This window comes from Tachysurus fulvidraco, chromosome 5, assembly GCF_022655615.1.
Source record: "Tachysurus fulvidraco isolate hzauxx_2018 chromosome 5, HZAU_PFXX_2.0, whole genome shotgun sequence".
Lineage (NCBI taxonomy): Eukaryota > Metazoa > Chordata > Actinopteri > Siluriformes > Bagridae > Tachysurus > Tachysurus fulvidraco.
The window spans coordinates 15465731-15484201 of record NC_062522.1 but is presented as its reverse complement, the minus strand read 5'-3'; the positions used below and the strand labels follow the sequence as shown (position 1 = coordinate 15484201).

Below are 18471 nucleotides of genomic sequence, written 5' to 3'. Positions count from 1 at the left end.
ACATATGGGATTAATCATGAGAACCAGATGTAATAATAATAATAATAATAATAATAATAATAATAATAATAATAATAATAAAAGAAGTAAAATAATCACACCTGAGCCATAGTGTAAAAGGATAAGTAGTTTATTAAAATCATAAACTTAGAAAGTTATTCAATAAGTGCAGAAGCCAGAGAGTCAGCACTGGAGAGCCAAGGAGAGGCAGGAAGTGGACCTGTGGATCCAGGTTCAGGATCTGATGGAGAAGTTAGTGAAGTATGAGATATGGGACGAACATAGACATAGGAGAGGCAGGAGATTTGTGATCAGGGCAGCAAGGCTCAGCATGAGGGCAGCCCTCAGTCTGGGTACACGGCTCATTGGTATCACACAGAAGGGTTTGGGTGGATTAATCGGAAGTAAAGGGTTTCTTCACAAAGTGTGAAGGCATGAAGGGGCACTCAGGCAACTCAGGGTCACTTTTATATATTCCAGCAGCTTCAGGTAATGTTTACAGAAAAGCCCCATTAACTCAAATAAGCACTCCTTAAACCATTGTAAACAGAAAAGCATCTCAGTATGCACAACACATTGAACCTTGAGGAAGATGGTCTACAACAGCATAGGTTGAGTCTCACTTCTTTCAGACAAAAACAAAAGTTAATTCAGTCTATGCATGCCACTGGGATATTCATCATGGTGTGTTCAATTTTGCAAAACAGTGTATTTATTACAATGAACTGAATGACTGTTCAGAACTGAGTGCTGTAACTAGATGAAGCTGAATCAATTAAAATATCAGCTGTTTACTTGAAGTTTTAGGTTTACATAAGACACATACCTGGGTTAGTGAAATTTCTAGCACAGAAATTGTTTACTGATGATGTAATAGACTAATCAAGTAAATAAACTAGTCCTGTTGGTTAAAATAAAACTGGTCTGGTTCAGAGTTTATATATGATAATCTTTTTTGATGGGATTCAAGAAGACACATCCATCATTTCCTCACCTGCATTAACATGATTTACTTCATCAAGCTCTTTTAAGAGTCGAACCTAAATAAATAAAGTTTACATGATGTGGTGTTTTAGTACTGTAACTACAGTGCATATTTCTGAAATTAGTCATGTTTGATGTTCTACTATATATATGTATATACAGAGAGAGAGAGAGAGAGAGAGAGAGAGAGAGAGAGAGAGAGAGAGAGAGAGAGAGAGAGAGAGAGAGAGAGAGTACAACTATAAGATACTGAGGTACTTTTATTTTGGCACTTGACATGATAAACAGGAAGTGCGTTTACAGAAACACGACTCACCAGCTGTGATGATTGAGTAGGTACGTCTAGAAATGGTAAATGTGTATTTCAGGGTTTGAAATGTTAGTTTGGCAGGAAATTATACCGTCTGTGAGATTCAAAACTACCGGCAAACTATTAGCTACCTAGCCATACTGTTATACTGTTAGGAGATGTTGCCTACTTGCTAAATGCTAAAGTTATCCCTCACTAACTCTTGGTGGTTTGGTTTGTCAAAGGTTTTACTGTTTGGAAATGAACCTAGATCATCGTGTTAATCGTTAATACAGGTGTAATGGTGTAAATTTGATTGAGACGGTATAGGGAGCTCCATACAGCACACATGAGTTTAAATCAGCTCTGATTCAGACTAATACTAATCTAACCCACAGGTTCATAATGATTAGAGGCGTCTACATCATCGGGTTTGCACTTTTAGGTGTCACACAGGTAGGTGTCTGGGTTCTTTCTTAAACGAGACTTTTAACACATACAAAAGTACATTTGTTCAGGACACAATCCCCAAATACAGATTTTACATGAAATATTACCCATGACCCATGTATATAAAATGTATATACCATCTAAAATGGCAACTGATTTTAATCAGCAAGTGTTTGTGTGTCTGTTGTGTGTGTGTTCTAGGCACTACTAGAAAACCCAGATGATTGCTGTAGAAAAACACAGAAGATGAACGAAACCTGTGTGAACAGCACACGTTGTGGTACTTTTTTACCTGATATTTTTTACACACATTCAGTTCTGGGTTCATATCACGATGCGTTTTGTTTACACATATGATTTGAAGGCTCTTGTAGAGGGATATCAAGGTGTCCAATGCTGAAATTAGAGAAATATTAAAAATAGCACTTGGGATTGCACATAATGACTTAAGGGTGCAATGTATCCTGGATGGGACAAGTGCATTATTTCTCTACAATAGTTAGTTATATAAAAGTTCCTGTTATTACTTTTATTACAACAGCTATAAAGAGTAATTCATGTAATCCGCATCTTTAGAATGAGTGCATTGATACACTTCTCTAGTAATCAGCAGCAGTCAGAATTGAGAATGTCGCAGCATGTGGTTTAAATTTGTGATGTGTGAATTTTTTTCAGCCTATATTGCAGTTATTTGATTCTTACATAATTCACTTTATTATTTTAATACTCCATATATCATCTCTGTGGTGTCTGATGATTTGATAAATAACTTTTGCCATATTTTATAAATATACATCTTATTCAGGTCATCTAATGAGGGCATTTGTTGTCCACTAGGGTGTGTCCAAGTTCAGGAGAACACCACTGTCCGGTGTGTGCAGTGTGACTCTTTGAATCCAGATCTGGAGAACTTGACACTGTGCAACACCAGTAAGTGTTACTATACTTACAGATGAGCCAGAATTAAGTCCAGCAGTAGAAAAAGTGTTATGGTTTGTTTACTTCTTTTTGTTTTTCCCTATTAGGATTTTCTAATTTTTTCTCTTTCTCTTTTTATTTTCTACTAGCTTTCGAGCACACCTCAATATCCACAAAAATAAAGATAGGTAAGCTCACAGTATTTAAATGTTTAGTAACATTTTACTAGTATTAGCATACTGTTTATTCCACACAAGCAAAAAAAGGCTTGTATTTAGCAACATTTGAGACCATCTGGTAAGTGAATCATATTCTCTGTAGCTTGGCTGGCCTGGAGCTTTCAAAAGCTTTTTAGCAGTTGGATCAATTACGGCTCTTCTACAAACCAGATGTGGATTGTCTATGGATCAGAATAGCAGATGTCGATGTGATACCTCTGATATAATTTTACATATAAATTAGGTTGTTGCCACTCTGTCTGTTATACTGGAGTATACTGTTTACTAAGGTGCTATTGGATCAGCCACAAATTGTTTCTTTTTTTAGTGCTGTGCAGATAAAGCAGTTCTTTGGGTTTTTTTTTATAATGGCAGGTGGTCCAGGTGTAGCAGCCTCTGTCCTTGTGGGCACTCTGCTGATCAGTCTCCTCCTCATTCTCTCTGTTGCCTCTTTCTTTTACCTAAAACGCTCTAACCGTCTCCCTGGGGTCTTCTACAGACGCAAAGGTAACGAAACACAATTAAAGCCAAGTGATGAGATTAGGCAAACCCCATAGGCTGGTACATAATAAAGCAGAAATAAAAGCAAATAAAACCATTGTAAATCTTGACTTATTTGTTTGCGGGGCCTTATTAAACTTTTAACTTTGGTTAATGTTTGATCTAAGACAATATTTAAACTTTTTTTGTTTTCTCTCCACTAGCTTTCATATTTCAACCAAGTGAAACGGTAAGTTTTCTTAATCTTTCAGAAACTATTAATTTAAACTCTTTAAACTTTTGACCATGTTGTGATTTATTCTTTAATTTATATAAATACAGTTATATATTAAGCCATAATTGTATTTTTTTTCCAGGCTGTTATGATGCCTGCAGCATCGTCCTCGGGTAAGAAAATAGATTTTTTTCTTGTTACATTTTGATTGTAAAAACTTGGTGCAGTCGGATAAGCGGTAGAAAATGAATGAACTTGGTGCAATGACCTTCTATGGGCTGTGACTGTGTACCAGTAGGAATGTGTGGCTTATGAGGAAATAGGAAATAGTTGCTTTCTCTCCCTAGTAAGGATGACATTGCACAGATCTTAAACATACTGACTTGTTCGGATGAGAAAATTCAGTTTTTTTATACTACTGACAGCTAGAAGCAATCTTAAGACAAGACACTACAGCTACATATAACAGTATAACTTGTACAATATCACATGAGCAAGATTGCCGTTATACTGAGTCTCATCAGTATATGTGTTTTTATCTTATTTTATACCAGAAATTAATATTGAGTAACTGATATGTCTGACAAAATCTGGGTATAGCTTTTGTTTACTTTTGCTCTGTAATTTTGCAAGAAAACATAGTTCCTAAAACCGGCATAGTTGGATAGAGAATAGGGTATATAGTGCCAGATTGTTCACCAAAAATGTCTTTTTCTGGTTGATCTAAACTACACCTGAATATTTTTTTAAAATGTTTACAGTAGTATTATTTATTTATGAATTTAATTTGTATAATTTTCATAATGATCTTATGAATTACACAGGATTGACATTGTTAGTGTTTATTAGGGGGGTGGTGGTTACATAGATTACACATTGAATTGTTAATCAGCTGGAACAAGATTTATTCTACTATCTTTTGTTTCAAATATGTTATTATAAACAAACTTGTAATAGTAGTTATTTACAATCTAATATGTTGAGAAATAGTACCTGAGAGAATGTTTCTAAACAAAGCTAGTTAACTAATGTCAGAATAAAACCACCATGCTCACCCAATTCCAGGGACTGTGCAGCCCCAAAATGCAAAATGTCTTCCTGTTACTTAGATTCCATAATAAAACATCAGAAATCCTTGAAAAGAAAAAAAAACATTTTTGAATGTAAATGTTTTCACTTTTTATCCTGTTAATAACATTACCCCTTCAGGTGCCCCTTTAAAATTTGTGGCCAAAAATGATTACATTCTTTGCCTGTCCTGAAATTACACCTCTGACCATGCTTCAGTTGATTTTATCTGTATCACTTGCTAGCTAGATATAATTCATCATGAGATGAGCCACTTTTAAAGAGTTTTTAATATCATGATGTCACGAAAACACGTGTTGTATTTGTATTTCATTATTTGTTGTATTTTCCAGGTCTAGTTGTTACTTGATGTTTTGAGCAATAAAAATGTCTGTAGACAAGCAGTGGATTGCAGTGAATATATATAAAGTGTTATTTTTGTTTATTTGTTCAAATCAACAGTGCGCAAGCCGAGATATGTCCGGAGAGAACGGCCCTCAGCGACCACAGCAGTGAGCAGTAGCACGGCCATGCCCGTGGGACACGTAACAAAGGTGTACAATGTAACTGTCCAGTAGAGATAAGCTTCAGTTAATGCAAGACCATTTAGCAGAAGTAATGTTTTTTATTTTATTTTAAGAAACACTGGGCTATAGCGGTATGGTTTTTGTATCCTTTTTGTACACAAATGTACATTTTTCCTTGTTTGCACAACAAAATACCTTTTTTCCTCCGATTACTGTTTCTTAAAAGACGTGCATTATGAGAGTATTTTTTTTTTTATATCATAATATCATATTATTAGTTATTTTCGTAAAATTGCAAATATTTACGTCATACCTTTGGCCTTGAGTCTGAGAGTTCCTTAAAAAGTTTCTTAAATATTTGCACATTGGTTGTTTTCTCTATTTCTGGACCAAATAGCAGCCATCATCTTTTATGTAGTGTTTGACCGGCTTCATTTAGAATACACAGATTATACATACTGTTAAAAAAAAATCATTGATTCATTTAGTGACTCATGATGAATGTCAGCCTGAAGATGCTGCCCAAAGTATTCAGACAATGTGTCATTGCGTAAATATTATACACTTGTATAAAGGATTGTGTGTTTTGGGGCTCATTTAAAGCATGAACTAATAACATAAGGGCACTCAAAATTGACTTGAAATGATCCCCTTTGTTAAAGCACTAGACTTTAGCCAAATAACAAGCTTGAAAAAACCAATAGTTTACTTCGGTTTGCACTATTATATAAAGTACATTTACCTTCCCTGTTGGATCAAACAAAGAGAGAATTGACACTTTTTGTGTTTGTTACTTGGCCGCAGAAACACAGTGAAAGATTTTGAATGTCGTTTGTGGTGCTGTTTATTTTTTGTACCACTGAAGTGCCAAAAGAGGCAATATACACTGTGTTGTTGTGGGTAAAGCCTTAAAAAGTTTGGAGAGATCTATTGGTAGTATTACAAATATTTATTAAATAGATCACAACATTCAAGTAGTCATTTCTGTATTTGTTTTATCCCCTTTTCTAGTTAGTTTTATATCTTCTAATTGTGTTCTTTACGATTTGATTGAAGTCATTAAAATGATATAGTTTGCTGGTTTAATACAAACAAAAACGAATGAAATTTTGTGGGACGTGTAGTAGCTGTTGTGAATATTATCACTGATTGTAAATAACCTTAAAGTTTCTAATACTGTTTTATTAGCTGTTGTGCAGCGACTGGAAACCGTGTACAGGTTGTTTATATCGGAGGCAAATAGATCAAATGCTGTATTCTTTGTATGTTGGTGATCTACTTGTAATAAATGTTAAGTATAAATATATTTTAAAAAAATGAAGATGTTCATTTATTTATTTATTTTCCCCCAGAGGCTACAGATTCAGTGCCATTAAGTCAGGTTTGGTTTCTGGTGCTTCTCATTCAGTTCATATTCATTCCCTCCTCTGAGACCATTTGAAGAATGAAAATAGATTTTGCTTGGAATAAATGTGAAAATGTAAAAAAAAAAAAAAAACATGTTCAGAAACTTTTACTTGTGTATTAGATATTTTATCCACAAGAATAATTAGATTTTGTGCTATTCTGGCTTTGAGCCAAAATATTTCAACTCCCATTTAATGACTGTGATCAGACTCATAGCAGGAAATCTGTTTAATGAACTTTGAAGTCATAAACAGCTCAATCAAAACAAAAAGACTTCCTTAGAAAGGTACCATAAAGCCAGTGTGTCCAGAAAACAGATGTTTTTATTCATGAAAGGCAGACTACACCAATCAAAAGTTATATAATAGTAATAAGTTTTATAAAATTCTTTTGTCAATATGTGAGATTAGATGTGACATTGTGGAACAGATCCTGAATGGAAACCTGATCTCAAAACTCTCATAGTGCAAAATGATAAACACCGAGCATCTTCTTGGGTTCATACCTGGGTTTAAATCGTCTTTAACCACAGCACAATTGCCAATTCTTTATTAACTACGAAACACGTTATACTTCATATGGTTATATTTTATGTTTAAGGTTGTATGTTCTTGTTAGGTCTACATGTACACCTTAGCAATGATGAATTTATCTGTTAATCATTTGGAAGCAGTTTAATGCCATTGGCGATTTGAAAATTGCTGGGTGACGTATTTCAGTTATTCACTATCCAGTTCCAGAGTCTGTACCCAATGTAGATTCAGATACTTGTTCTTGGCTTACTGAAGTAGAACTCGATGTTATAAGCAACATGTTGCTGTTGAAGGATTTAAATATTTTTTCTGACATGCTTTTCTGCTTACCACAATTGTAAGGGTGAGTTACAGTAGCCTTCTTACTTACATCAGCTCAAAACAGCCTGGCCATGCTCCTCTGATGCTCTCTTCAAGTCCTCTCTGCCCATAGAACTGCTCCTCACTGGATGTTTTTATTTTCTGCAGCATTGTTGTTTGTGAAAATCCCAAGAGATCCCAGGAGCAGTTTCTGAAATACCCAAATTTTCCCCTTTCTGAGGTTTTCTGTAAATATTAACAAATATTAACTTGCATGATTTTATGCATTGTGCAGCTGCCAAGTGTATGTCTTCAATATAAGTGCCACTTTTCCTTTTTTTGGGGGTCTGGTCTCAAGCTATTAACACCCTTTATTTCCACATGTGTGACTTACAGTATAGTCTCCTGGGAAAGAGGTGGGATATTCAGGGAAAGGCTGTTGTTATTCTTGTAAATCTTTGGTGCGGGTGTAATTTCTGCCCTCATTTCCTTGACTGACGAGGTTTTATTGTGATGAGTTATCAGTATTTTAGTGTAGTGGGAAATTTAGTAGCATGCTCTTAGTGTAAGCAACATCATAATTTTCCAGTGGACTATGTGTGACCAATATTTCATGCAATTTTAAGTGTTTATGTACAGTCCAAATACACTGGACAGCCTGAAATTACAACAGACCGTATCCTTTTGGGGACAGGAAAGTAATTCAATATTGATATACTCAAATATTTGTCATTTAATTCTCCTTAGTCATAGAAAAGTAATATGAAAGTGCTTTGTCACTCTTACGGTGCAGTATTTTAATACCGGTGTGTGAGTGTCTGTGGGAGTGTGTAGAGTGTGTAGTCGTGCAACCCGATGTTTGTGTTTTCAGCCTTATCAGTTCCTGAAAGTCCTTCCTTCTTTCTTGCTTCACGCCTGTGTGGCCTGACGTCATAGGAAGGTAAGGAGACCGGTAGGGAAAATTGTCTCTTAGTGGAGAGGCAGAAAAATGATAGCCTCAGTCCTGTTCATATTAGATGTGCACACAGTTAGGTAAAGTGTAGAAACAAAATAGTGGACAGAAGGGGTAAGCTAATTCGATGTTTGGGAAATTGTGAAACAAGTCCATAGGATTCGGCAGAGAAAACGTACACACCGTTTTTACTCTAATGGTAAGTGAAATTAATTACACTGAAATAAATATCAGTAATGGTTGAATGATGTTTTGATAATGATGTCCTAATACATAATAATAATAATAATAATAATAATAATAATAATAATATAAATTGTGCTGTTGGTCAGCAATGCAGCAAGCAACTAATTTGAATTTTCAATTTTAATTTTAAGCTCTTGTACTTTGTTATATCCAATGACAGGAAATATTCTATTTCCTGAAAGAACAGAACAAAGAACAGTTGTTTAATGAAATGTTCATGCTATATTCTTTGACATTTGTTAAAGATGTTAACAAAACTCGATAAGCTTTACAATAAACTCATATTTTAACAAATTAATCTCACAGGTAGGATTACATGTCATTTTATGTAATAGAAATTTGGTCACTGAATTTGTATCACTGAGACTGTATGAACCTTTAGACAGACTAGCTTAACTTATTATAAGGAAAGAAAATCTAAATTAAGTTAGATTCATGTCTCTTAGTGTCATTAGTATTCTCACAGTAGTGTATATTTAGGACTGGGAGAGGAAACAGTGTGTTAATGGATATGTGTGTGATTGTGCTCTGCAATGGGTTGACACTCTATCTAAAGTTCCCAAGTCCCTCTGGGATTAGGCTAGGTACAATCCTGTGTAAGTGGGATGGATTACCTTGAAACAATTCAATCAATGGATCAATCCATTGTTCATTTTCAGGTTCTTCACCTGTTAGTCTAGAAGACAGCAATATGCAGGGTCCTGAGGAATTACCAACAACTTCTGATGCAACAGCGGACACACCCGAGACAGCTTTTACTAAAGATGAGGACCAAGTCTGGGATGCAGCTCCAGAATGTTCCATTTGCTTCACCTCATATGATAACACCTTCAAGACACCTAAAGTTCTGCAGTGCAATCACATGTTCTGTCTGGAGTGCCTGTCTCGCTTTGTTGCTGTTTCACCAGAACAAAACTCCACCCAAATTGTCTGCCCCCTTTGCAGACAACCAACTTCTGTGCCTGAAAATGGTCCACCGGCTCTCACCACCAGTCAGGAGGTTCTGGGGCAACTGCCCAGCCACCAGCAGCAAGAGGAAATTGTATGGCTAGATGGAGAGAGGCTCTGCTACTCAAATCCACAGTCGCCCAATGGTGTCTGCATTGACATCGGGGGTAGCAAACAACAGAATGAGAACAGACAGGAGGAAATAGAGATTAATAACAACAGACTGGGGAATTGCACACGTCTGATCAAAACATGGCAGCGACTGCTGATATTCCTTTTGGTGTTGGTCATACTGCTTATTATAGTCATCTGGCCCATCCAGTGCATCTTCAAACAGGGAACAATTTCAGGCTGCTTTAAGGATCGGGAGGAGCATTTGACATCCTTAACTACAGTTTCAACCAGTACCAAAAGGTAAATGTTTCCAGGATTCAATTCTTCTGGTGAACCTGCAGTGAGGTTGAGTTATAGATTTCAATGCAAACTTACTGAAGATTATTCAAGGACAGTGCCATAGATATGGAATTATTACAATCCAAGTCTTCCACAATCAGAGATTGCTAAATCCTGGACATTGTGCACTCTGCCTTACAGCTTAAGCTTAAGTTTTTGGGAGCTTTATGCATGATTTTCGTATCAGTCTAAAAAAAATCAAAGGTGCTGCTAAGATCAACTGAGCCAAAAATCTAACAAATGGTTATAGATATACTGTTCTGGTTGAAATCTTAAATTAGTTTGCCTTCCATTTGTCATCCTGGTGTGGTTATAACAAAACCTTGGAATTTTAATGTTGATAACTTTGCTCTTAGAAATCAATATTATAAATCAGATTTTGGAAAATAATAATATAGGTTGGGCATAGGTTGTTAAACGTATTATAATGTTGAGTAAATATACAGTAGAAATGTTCTTGCTTGTCATTATTCTGCAGCTTATATTTACATAAATGTCCATTTTACTACATTTTAAGTTTACTTGAAAATTATTTTAATTTATTTTCGTTCAAATAAAATTAAATGGTTAAATAACTACCCCATTGGCAGGTATACATAAGAGCAGGGCATATGTTCAACATTTTGAACTGAAGACATTAAAGTCAGTATTCCAAGGAACATCTTTATTATACAATGTACATTACTGTTTATATGTACAGCATTTATCGAGAATGACTTACAGCAGTGCTTTGTAGTCTTCATGGAAAACATTGTCATACTTGTACAAATAGTGATTTTATTGTTTAATCAGTGACCCAGCCCTTCGTTAAAGGAGGGGAAATTTATTCTTTCTTGTTGGTGCCAATACTTCCAAGTACTTCCTTGTGCTATGAGGGGTGGTGGCTCATTTGATTGAATTATGCCTTATTAAGAAATATCTTCCAGGTGAAAAAACAAATACTTCTATACACTAAACCAAGGGCATATTATTGAGAGGTCAGGCAATTTTATTAAATCACAGTATTTTGCCTTCTGGTGATCTATTCCATCATTCAATGATTTCTCCATTTTCCACTGTACAAGTGTTTGTGAATGGCCAGATTGTGGAAATGTAAATGTTCCAGGTTGTGTTATGTATGTACTAAAATGTTAACAGTGATGTAAAGGTGGAGGTACTGTGCTACATAAAACAAAATGTTTATAAAATACCTTTTATAAATGATTACTCGCACACACTTTGTCATATTGACTATAAAGCCAATCCCATTTCTTTGGAATTGTATCATCAAGAAAATAAAACCATTAAAAGATGATTCATATGACAGTCTCATGATATACATACGCTCCTTTTCTTTTTACGAACTTTGACTTTTTACGTTAGTTGATTTAAGGATATTTGTCCATTTGAAATAAATGCATTTGCATCAGGCCAACAGAAACATCTCTTTATATCAGTTGCACCATTTCATCTCGGTAAGTATCTAGTTATAACTACAGTGAAATGAAAGGCTACTCATGAATAAATGAGACATTTTATTTTTAGATGCAAGTTTGCCCATGAGACATTGGTGGACAGTAGCAAATGAGTTTGTTAATATGAATCATTCTGCTAATAAAATAATTCTGTAACAAAAAAATAATAGAGCAATAAAGGGTCGATTTTGTTTAGCTGACGAGTGCTAATGAAGGGTGCGTAGCATTACTTTGGTATGGCAGCACACATTCAAACCTTCATGTGACCAGAGACACGGCACTATTTATAACAGACTGAGGCCCCACATTCCCACATACAAGGGCAGTGCGACTGCAGTGGACAGGGCCATGCCAACCTTGGGCAATGTTCAAAAATTTGGAAAATATTACTTACACCTAAAGGTAAGGCAAACAATCCAGACAACCATACTGTCAACGAAGAAAAATATAGATGAGTAGTGTAGAATTTCTGTCTGTTTTGATAGTGGGATAGGGTTTTTTTGGGGCGATTTAAATGATTGCAGCTGACTTTAACCTTGCAGTTTAATCTTGTTGTATTAGCATTGTAAGGGAATGAAAAGCTTAACTTAAAATACATCATAAATATATCTGTCCTGTACACAGATTTGACATGGGACATTGAATGTATTAGCAATTAATACAGTTTACTCAAAGAGCCATATCAAATGACGAAAAACAAATGACGATATAACTAGTATTCAATTAAATGTGAAATCATAGGCATCTACACCCAAGTTGAGCAAGAGGGGAAAACATTGTTATCAGTATACTGTGACTGCTTTACACAATCCAAAAAGCCTGCTGTGTTGATGTGTAACTAATTCGCAGTGTAAACACTGCACCCATTAATGTGGTAAAATGGTTTGAACATATGTCACTCAAGCATACTACACACAAAAAACACAATACAAACTTTTTTTGAGAAGCAGTACGCATAAGATTTAGAGACACTAAAAAACTTTGTTTGTCACCTTATGTTGCTTCTGCATAACAGTAGTTATATGTTATTATTATTATTATTATTATTATTATTATTATTATTATTATTATTATTATTATTATTATTATGTGTACACTGCAGCAATTAAAGGCAATTAGCTGCCCATCTTCTTGAGAATTCCCACTGAATTTTTAAACCATACAAAAACTCTTTCACTTTTTTATTTTAGAAGCATTATTAACTGGTAGAGCATAGGAAACAAAGCAGATGAGACAAATCCCTGATTACAGGAATTAGAAATGGGTTGCTTCTTAACTTGTTATGTTGTAAATATAGTGCCTTCCTAAAAATGTATTCTGAGATTTTGTTAATGGTTTTGCTTTTATGGAACTTGTTTTTCTAGCCTAACAGCCAATGCTGAACATCTGCCAAACTGTTGGGACATTTTCCATGAATCAACTTGCTCTCGAGTCACCTTACAGTCCCAGTAGATTCAGATACAAAAGAAACACTCACTGTATCACTGTCGTAAATATAAAATACTAGATTTAGATATATGCAGTTTTCCATCTCCGTTTCTGAATACTTCTCTTTGGAGACAAATGTGTATAAAAACTCAATTTTCGCTTTAAAAATGTCTATTTTAGATCGACAAATCTATCAGATGGTTTTAAATCAAATTTTATATTGTCTTTAGTGCGTATATATACTAGTTTGTTTTTTAAATTAATTTTACTGTTTGGTGTACAATAAATGCTTTGTGATGTGTTTCACTGATAATTCCAACACAGAAAAAAAGTTACAACGTTTCACTGTTTTCAGATGCTGAATCATGCTGCGTAAATTCCATTGTAATGGATGACTTAGAGCACAGTGTTGTGATAGCGGAGCAAGACTGGGAGAGTTTCTATGAGGAGAGTGAGGAATGCTCCATTCAACCGGCAGGGCTTGCGAGCCTGGATGGTTCAAGCTTAAGTGACACTGATGATGATTATGATGCAAAAAATTCTACCAAAGGGCCTGATTTAGATCTACAGATCAAGCCTGACAAAACAAATAAAGAGCCTGATGCAACAACACTAAGAAAAAGTGAAGTGGATGACTGCAAACCTGAGAACCCATCAAAAGAACCTGAATGCTTAAGTTACAAGAAAGACAAGAAGAGATCTGCTGAGAAAACTACAGAGATCAAGCTGAATGATGTCTCAACCACACATGCATGCTTGACCTCAGATAGCAGTATAAGTGTCAATGACACCAATTACACCGATCAGCAACTTACTGCCTCAGATGTAAAGGATTTCAGAAAGCATAATGAAAATCACAGTGACGATAAGTTATGTCAAGCCACTGGAGAGCCAGACACTTCCTTCTCATGTATTCATGATGAAGAGCATGTTGGCAGCTCAGAAGGAGAAACAATTTTGAAGGTTACAGAAAGTTCAGCAACTCCAAAAGAAGAGAAAGAACGATGGTTTGTAACAGTAAATGACAGTCCGGTCATGATAAGAGTAAAGTCTGGCAAAAAAAAGGGAAGAAAAAAAAAAACCTCTAGGAAACTAACCCGACATAGCATAGAAAAAGAAAGACAGAGCTATGTCTCAAATAATATTAATAAAGAGGAAAAAGAAGTAAAGAAAGATGGACAAATATTACAGTGTAAATGTATGCAACCTTCCCAAACATATTCTGAACACATTGACTTTAATCCATGTCCTAATCATATTTTTGAAGAGGTAATTTTAGGTTCATGCAATACTCAAGAGGTCATTTTTTCAAGAGGTCATATTTTTGAAGAGGTAATTTTAGGTTCATGCAATACTCAAGAGGTCATTTTTTCTCCTATGAAAGAACCTGAAAAGGAGGCTTTGGAAAAACTGTCTATTCCAAAAATTAACTGCACTTCAGAGGCATCATCGTTTATTGCTGAAGAAGCGAACACAAGTTGTGATTTTAGTTTCAAACACAAAGACAATTCAGATGATCCTACAAAATCATTAGAAAACAATCATCCTGTTTCTCATACACCATTAATTCTCACAGATGCAGAATTGCAAAGTAATGCTGTAGTAAATGATCAAAGCATAGCCATCAAACCCAAAAGTAACATACATGTCACCATTCCAGATCACCCGTGGAGCATCAATTTAACCCATAATGCTCATGAAGATACTCAATCCAATGGTTCTAGATTAATTCTGGAGGCAACAGCTCCTCCTTTAGAAAAGCTACAAGATCTAACAAAAATAGCAGAAGAATTGAAACTTTCCTCCCAGGAGACTCAGGGATCACAAAATGAAAGTCTTGAAGCAGCTGTAGGTCCAAATTGCCCTGTATATGCTCTTTCATCATTTTGGGATGAAATGGAGAAGTTGACAATAAATGACATTTTACATCTTAGATCAGATCATAACAGATCTCCTATGAGCAGAAGTGTAATTTCTGATGAGAGTGATGTCCACCTTGAAGATAAAGAACCGCTGACTTCTAAACATGACCGTGTGCAAGAAAATGACTTGATGGAAGACTCTGCAGACTCTGACTATTTCACGCATGTAGATGAGTCTAAACCAGACCGTTCAAGTTGTGAACTCTCTACACTCTCGGATTGTGATGAAGAGTTTCTACAAATACTTAACAGAAACCCTAGTCCTGAGCCTCAACATGTCAAAGAACAGACTGAAAATTTGGAGTCTACATACATCCCAGGCCATGAATTTGATCGAAACATTGAAACTGAATCTCTAGACATTACTAAACTCAATCATCAGGATGGAATCCCACATTATTTATATCCAGCTATAGAGGTAGAAAGCTTGTTTCTTACATTGACTCAGGACAGTAATGGCAATCCTTTTGAACTGGAAGACATCAGGAAAACACCGGTTTTATCATTTGGCAATACAGCAGATAATCAATCCATGTTAACCTTTTCTGAGATTTTGGCTAAGGACATTAATGGAGCTGGTTCCTCAGACAGACTAAGCAACACTGTTGTCTCATTTCCATTCGCACAGAACTTATCTGTTTGTGAGATGTATGATGATTTCTTCTCAGACTTTGAGATTGGGAATTTTTTCTTTCCTCCAACCAAAGATAAGACTGTTCCCATCTTCTCTGCCTCACACTCAGTGGTGAGAGATTTGGTATTCCCTCAGGTAGAGGAACTGGATGTTGACCCAGATTTTGAACAAGATAATATGATAATAAGGGACCTGACTCACTTCAGCAGCCAGTCTGAAATGTCTGCTAGTCCATCAGGAATGCCAAACCTGTTCTTTTCCATGAGCCAAAGACGAAACTGGAGTAGTCTTTTCTCTCTGAGAAGAATAAGATTTATAGGAAAGGGGAGCACCTGGCACCACAATGTCAGCTCTTGGATTTTCCCAAAAGAAGCAAAGAAGGCAACATCATACATCTCAAGAGCTCAACAAGTAGCACTGCTGATGCAAGTGGGGAACAACTCCCTCTTACAAATGGCAGAGCCACAGCAATGTGCTGTATATATCTCAAGTAAGTAAAAAGTAAACCATCACCCATTTCTGCTTAGGATGTTCCAACATCAAGATATTTAAGGCATTTAATATGAGATGTTTACATGCTTCATGACATGACCACAAATATTAGTGCAGTAATTATTTCCACAAGAATAATTAAGCTGCAGTAAAGGTAAATCATGTCAAGCCATAAGAGAGCCAATCACATCATGTATTCAGGTTGCCTGCATTTTGGCAGCTCAGAAGGAGAAACAGCCTTGAAGGTTATGCAGAGTTCAACATAAAACCAGAACTGTGGTTTGTGACAGTAAATGAAGTCTAGGAAGGTTTTCCAACAGAACATGGCATTGCAAGGCCAGTGCTCTGTCTCACATCATTAAAAAAAAGAAAAGATAGAAGGATAAATAGAGAATACATTTATTCACCATTTCCATACAATTCTCTTTCAGAAAAAGAAGACTTTATCTTTTCTTTAAAGCAGGCAGATATGTGCCTGGTTTGCATTGCCTTAGCTTCTTGGGTATTGAAATCTTCTAATTCACAATCAACAGACATGTGGAAAGCAGGTGAGTTAAAACATCATGAACAATACTAAATGGCCATACTGGTACTGTATATTAAACATTATTACAAGAAGGGTTTTCAGTGCATTATATGCATAAAGAGTCTGCTTTCTGGTATTATCATTTCCTTCTTCATTTCCAGCTCTCCTGGCAAATATAAGTGCAATCTCAGCCATCCAGTACTTGCGGAAATATGGAAAAGGACACAGCTGAGGATCATCATAATGTCTTTCCAAAAATTCTCAGAAGGGGCCAGTATTAAAAAAGCTAAATGGTTCATTTTGCACAAATTTAAACCAAGCACAATGTAAATACATTTTTGAAACAATAGCAAACAAGACCATCAGCATTATTATTAAATATATATTTATTCAGACAGAAAGAAATTAGGTTGCTATGGACCAGAAGAGCACTAGCAGGTTGCAGGTTTGTGTCAGTAGATATTTTCAAGCTGTACTGAGCATAAGTACATTGTGTATATACTTGTGAGGAATAGCTTTTTGCTTGGTTCAATAATAATAACAATAATAAGAAGAAGCAGCCTAAGAAGAAGAAGAGCGTGAAACACTGAATTTTCCCAGAAAACACTTTGCTTTAATAGTCTGTGTACAGGTGCAGTTTAAAATGGTTCTTCCTGCTTGGTCAGGAAACATTTAAAAACATCCTGTTGCTTTTCTCTACAGACATTTCAAACTTTTAGTGAGATTGCATGTCCTTTCTGATTTTTTTTTTATTTGTCCAAAATTGGTGGTTATTGCTGCAGTATTGACAGAATCTGGATGGAAACTTCAATCCATTTAAAATTTAAAATAGCATTTGATACTGAAATCACAAGCTTCAGTGTGAATATAGCCCAGTTATATAATATTCATCTGGATGCAAAATTATTTTACCATGACAAAAATATGTTACCATGATGTGCTTAGTGATGCTTATTTGTTTATTGGTGCTATATTTTTGTCATTCCTGTGAGTTGTTAATGGCTGTCCAGAAACCTAAAATGTCATAAGAATGAGAAATCCGACTGAGATTAATTAGAGACAGCAAACGGTGGACTCAAATTTTCAACATGCAACGCAGCAATATGATACCTTTGTGTTTATTCACAGCAGAGAATCAGCTCGGCTAGTTAGAGATCTAATAGAGGACAAACACAATGCTGTAGACATGGTAGTAGCATGTAAGCTGAAGCTTTGAAACCTGATCTATTTGAGCTGAGTGTATGGAAAAGGAGGTGAGAGAGCTGTGCAGGCTAAACCACCCTTTTCGGGTTAAGATGAAGCCAGGCTGCACTATCAGCAGTCACACTGCATTGTGGGTATTGTAGGAAACTACATTGCGATCATAGACTGTATATGTAGATTAAATATTTAAACTAAAAAAGTCAACTCAGAAATAATTAGAAAATAAACTCTGGATGCCACTGTAGATCACATGTTAATTATACAGAATAATGTGCAATGTGTTTCTTTACAAGGAGAGTATACATGAAATATTATGTACCAAAACACAAGGTTATATTTTTAATCAGTTCCTACAGAATTTTGTAACTGCAGAAATAAACAAAAAATGATTTTTGCACAGATTTGGGCCAAGACGTGTCATCTGACATCACAAAATCTTTTAAACATGAGTACAGAAACATGTCTCATCACTGGTAGTAGTATAAAAGAAGAATCCTGTGCTTTAAAATTTGCCAATTAGTTTTTCATTTAAAAAAAGAAAGCACAAAAATCTTCTTAAAAACAAAAAAACAAAAACAAACAAAAAGCCCCACTAAAATAACTTTCAGAAAATGCTGGAGGGACTGAACCACTCAAACATTCAATACACACTTCATAAAAGGTTACTTTCAGTATTCACTGGTTTATTGTAGAAAATACTGTCTTTTTGGCTGTTGCGTAAAGAAAAACATTTTGACATCAGAAGTTTTGAGTAATGTGGTTAATAATTCTAACTGATGTCCGTTTGAGCACAAATAATGACAC

General features: G+C 35.4%; 3 protein-coding genes and 1 long non-coding RNA gene across 9 annotated transcripts; 3 read left to right on the top strand and 1 right to left on the bottom strand.

Annotated features, from left to right (window-relative positions):
- Positions 1-114: 114 nt before the first annotated feature.
- Positions 115-7611, bottom strand: LOC125141193. The gene is made up of 2 exons (XR_007140555.1): positions 7480-7611; positions 115-241 (listed from the first exon to the last, which is right to left on the bottom strand). It is a non-coding gene; the product is annotated as an uncharacterized LOC125141193 (long non-coding RNA).
- Positions 1245-6478, top strand: c5h1orf159 (chromosome 5 C1orf159 homolog). 4 transcript variants are annotated; one of them, XM_027146517.2, is made up of 9 exons: positions 1245-1320; positions 1672-1729; positions 1925-2003; positions 2561-2653; positions 2791-2829; positions 3235-3366; positions 3564-3589; positions 3717-3747; positions 5105-6478. In XM_027146517.2, the coding sequence occupies exons 2-9, from the start codon at positions 1679-1681 to the stop codon at positions 5218-5220; spliced, it is 567 nt and encodes a 188-aa protein (XP_027002318.2). In that variant the 5' UTR covers positions 1245-1320; positions 1672-1678; the 3' UTR covers positions 5221-6478. The 4 variants fall into 4 exon arrangements, with proteins under 4 accessions (XP_027002318.2, XP_047669431.1, XP_027002320.2 ...); XM_027146519.2 differs by having other exon boundaries at positions 1259-1316; XM_027146520.2 differs by having other exon boundaries at positions 1315-1335.
- On the top strand, positions 6615-11302 carry LOC113642820 (RING finger protein 223). Of its 3 annotated transcripts, XM_047813473.1 has the most exons (3): positions 6615-8085; positions 8300-8349; positions 9267-11302. In XM_047813473.1, the coding sequence occupies exon 3, from the start codon at positions 9299-9301 to the stop codon at positions 9971-9973; it is 675 nt and encodes a 224-aa protein (XP_047669429.1). In that variant the 5' UTR covers positions 6615-8085; positions 8300-8349; positions 9267-9298; the 3' UTR covers positions 9974-11302. The 3 variants fall into 3 exon arrangements, with proteins under 3 accessions (XP_047669429.1, XP_047669428.1, XP_027002307.2); XM_047813472.1 differs by having other exon boundaries at positions 6615-8349; XM_027146506.2 differs by lacking the exons at positions 6615-8085; positions 8300-8349 and adding an exon at positions 8357-8560.
- Positions 11303-11432: 130 nt separating this feature from the next.
- On the top strand, positions 11433-18247 carry LOC113642789 (PPARGC1 and ESRR induced regulator, muscle 1). The gene is made up of 5 exons (XM_047813444.1): positions 11433-11864; positions 13246-14159; positions 14223-15936; positions 16370-16486; positions 16626-18247. The coding sequence occupies exons 2-5, from the start codon at positions 13278-13280 to the stop codon at positions 16694-16696; spliced, it is 2784 nt and encodes a 927-aa protein (XP_047669400.1). The 5' UTR covers positions 11433-11864; positions 13246-13277; the 3' UTR covers positions 16697-18247.
- Positions 18248-18471: the final 224 nt, after the last annotated feature.

Coding starts and splice junctions, on each gene's coding strand:
- c5h1orf159 (XM_027146519.2), top strand. Junction 1,730..1,924: donor CACTTTTAGGTGTCACACAG/GTAGGTGTCTGG, acceptor TGTGTGTTCTAG/GCACTACTAGAAAACCCAGA. Junction 3,590..3,716: donor TATTTCAACCAAGTGAAACG/GTAAGTTTTCTT, acceptor TTTTTTTTCCAG/GCTGTTATGATGCCTGCAGC.
- LOC113642820 (XM_047813473.1), top strand. CDS start 9,299: ATGCAGGGTCCTGAGGAATTACCAACAACTTCTGATGCAACAGCGGAC.
- LOC113642789 (XM_047813444.1), top strand. CDS start 13,278: ATGGATGACTTAGAGCACAGTGTTGTGATAGCGGAGCAAGACTGGGAG. Junction 14,160..14,222: donor CTAATCATATTTTTGAAGAG/GTAATTTTAGGT, acceptor ATTTTTGAAGAG/GTAATTTTAGGTTCATGCAA. Junction 15,937..16,369: donor ATGTGCTGTATATATCTCAA/GTAAGTAAAAAG, acceptor ATTCTCTTTCAG/AAAAAGAAGACTTTATCTTT.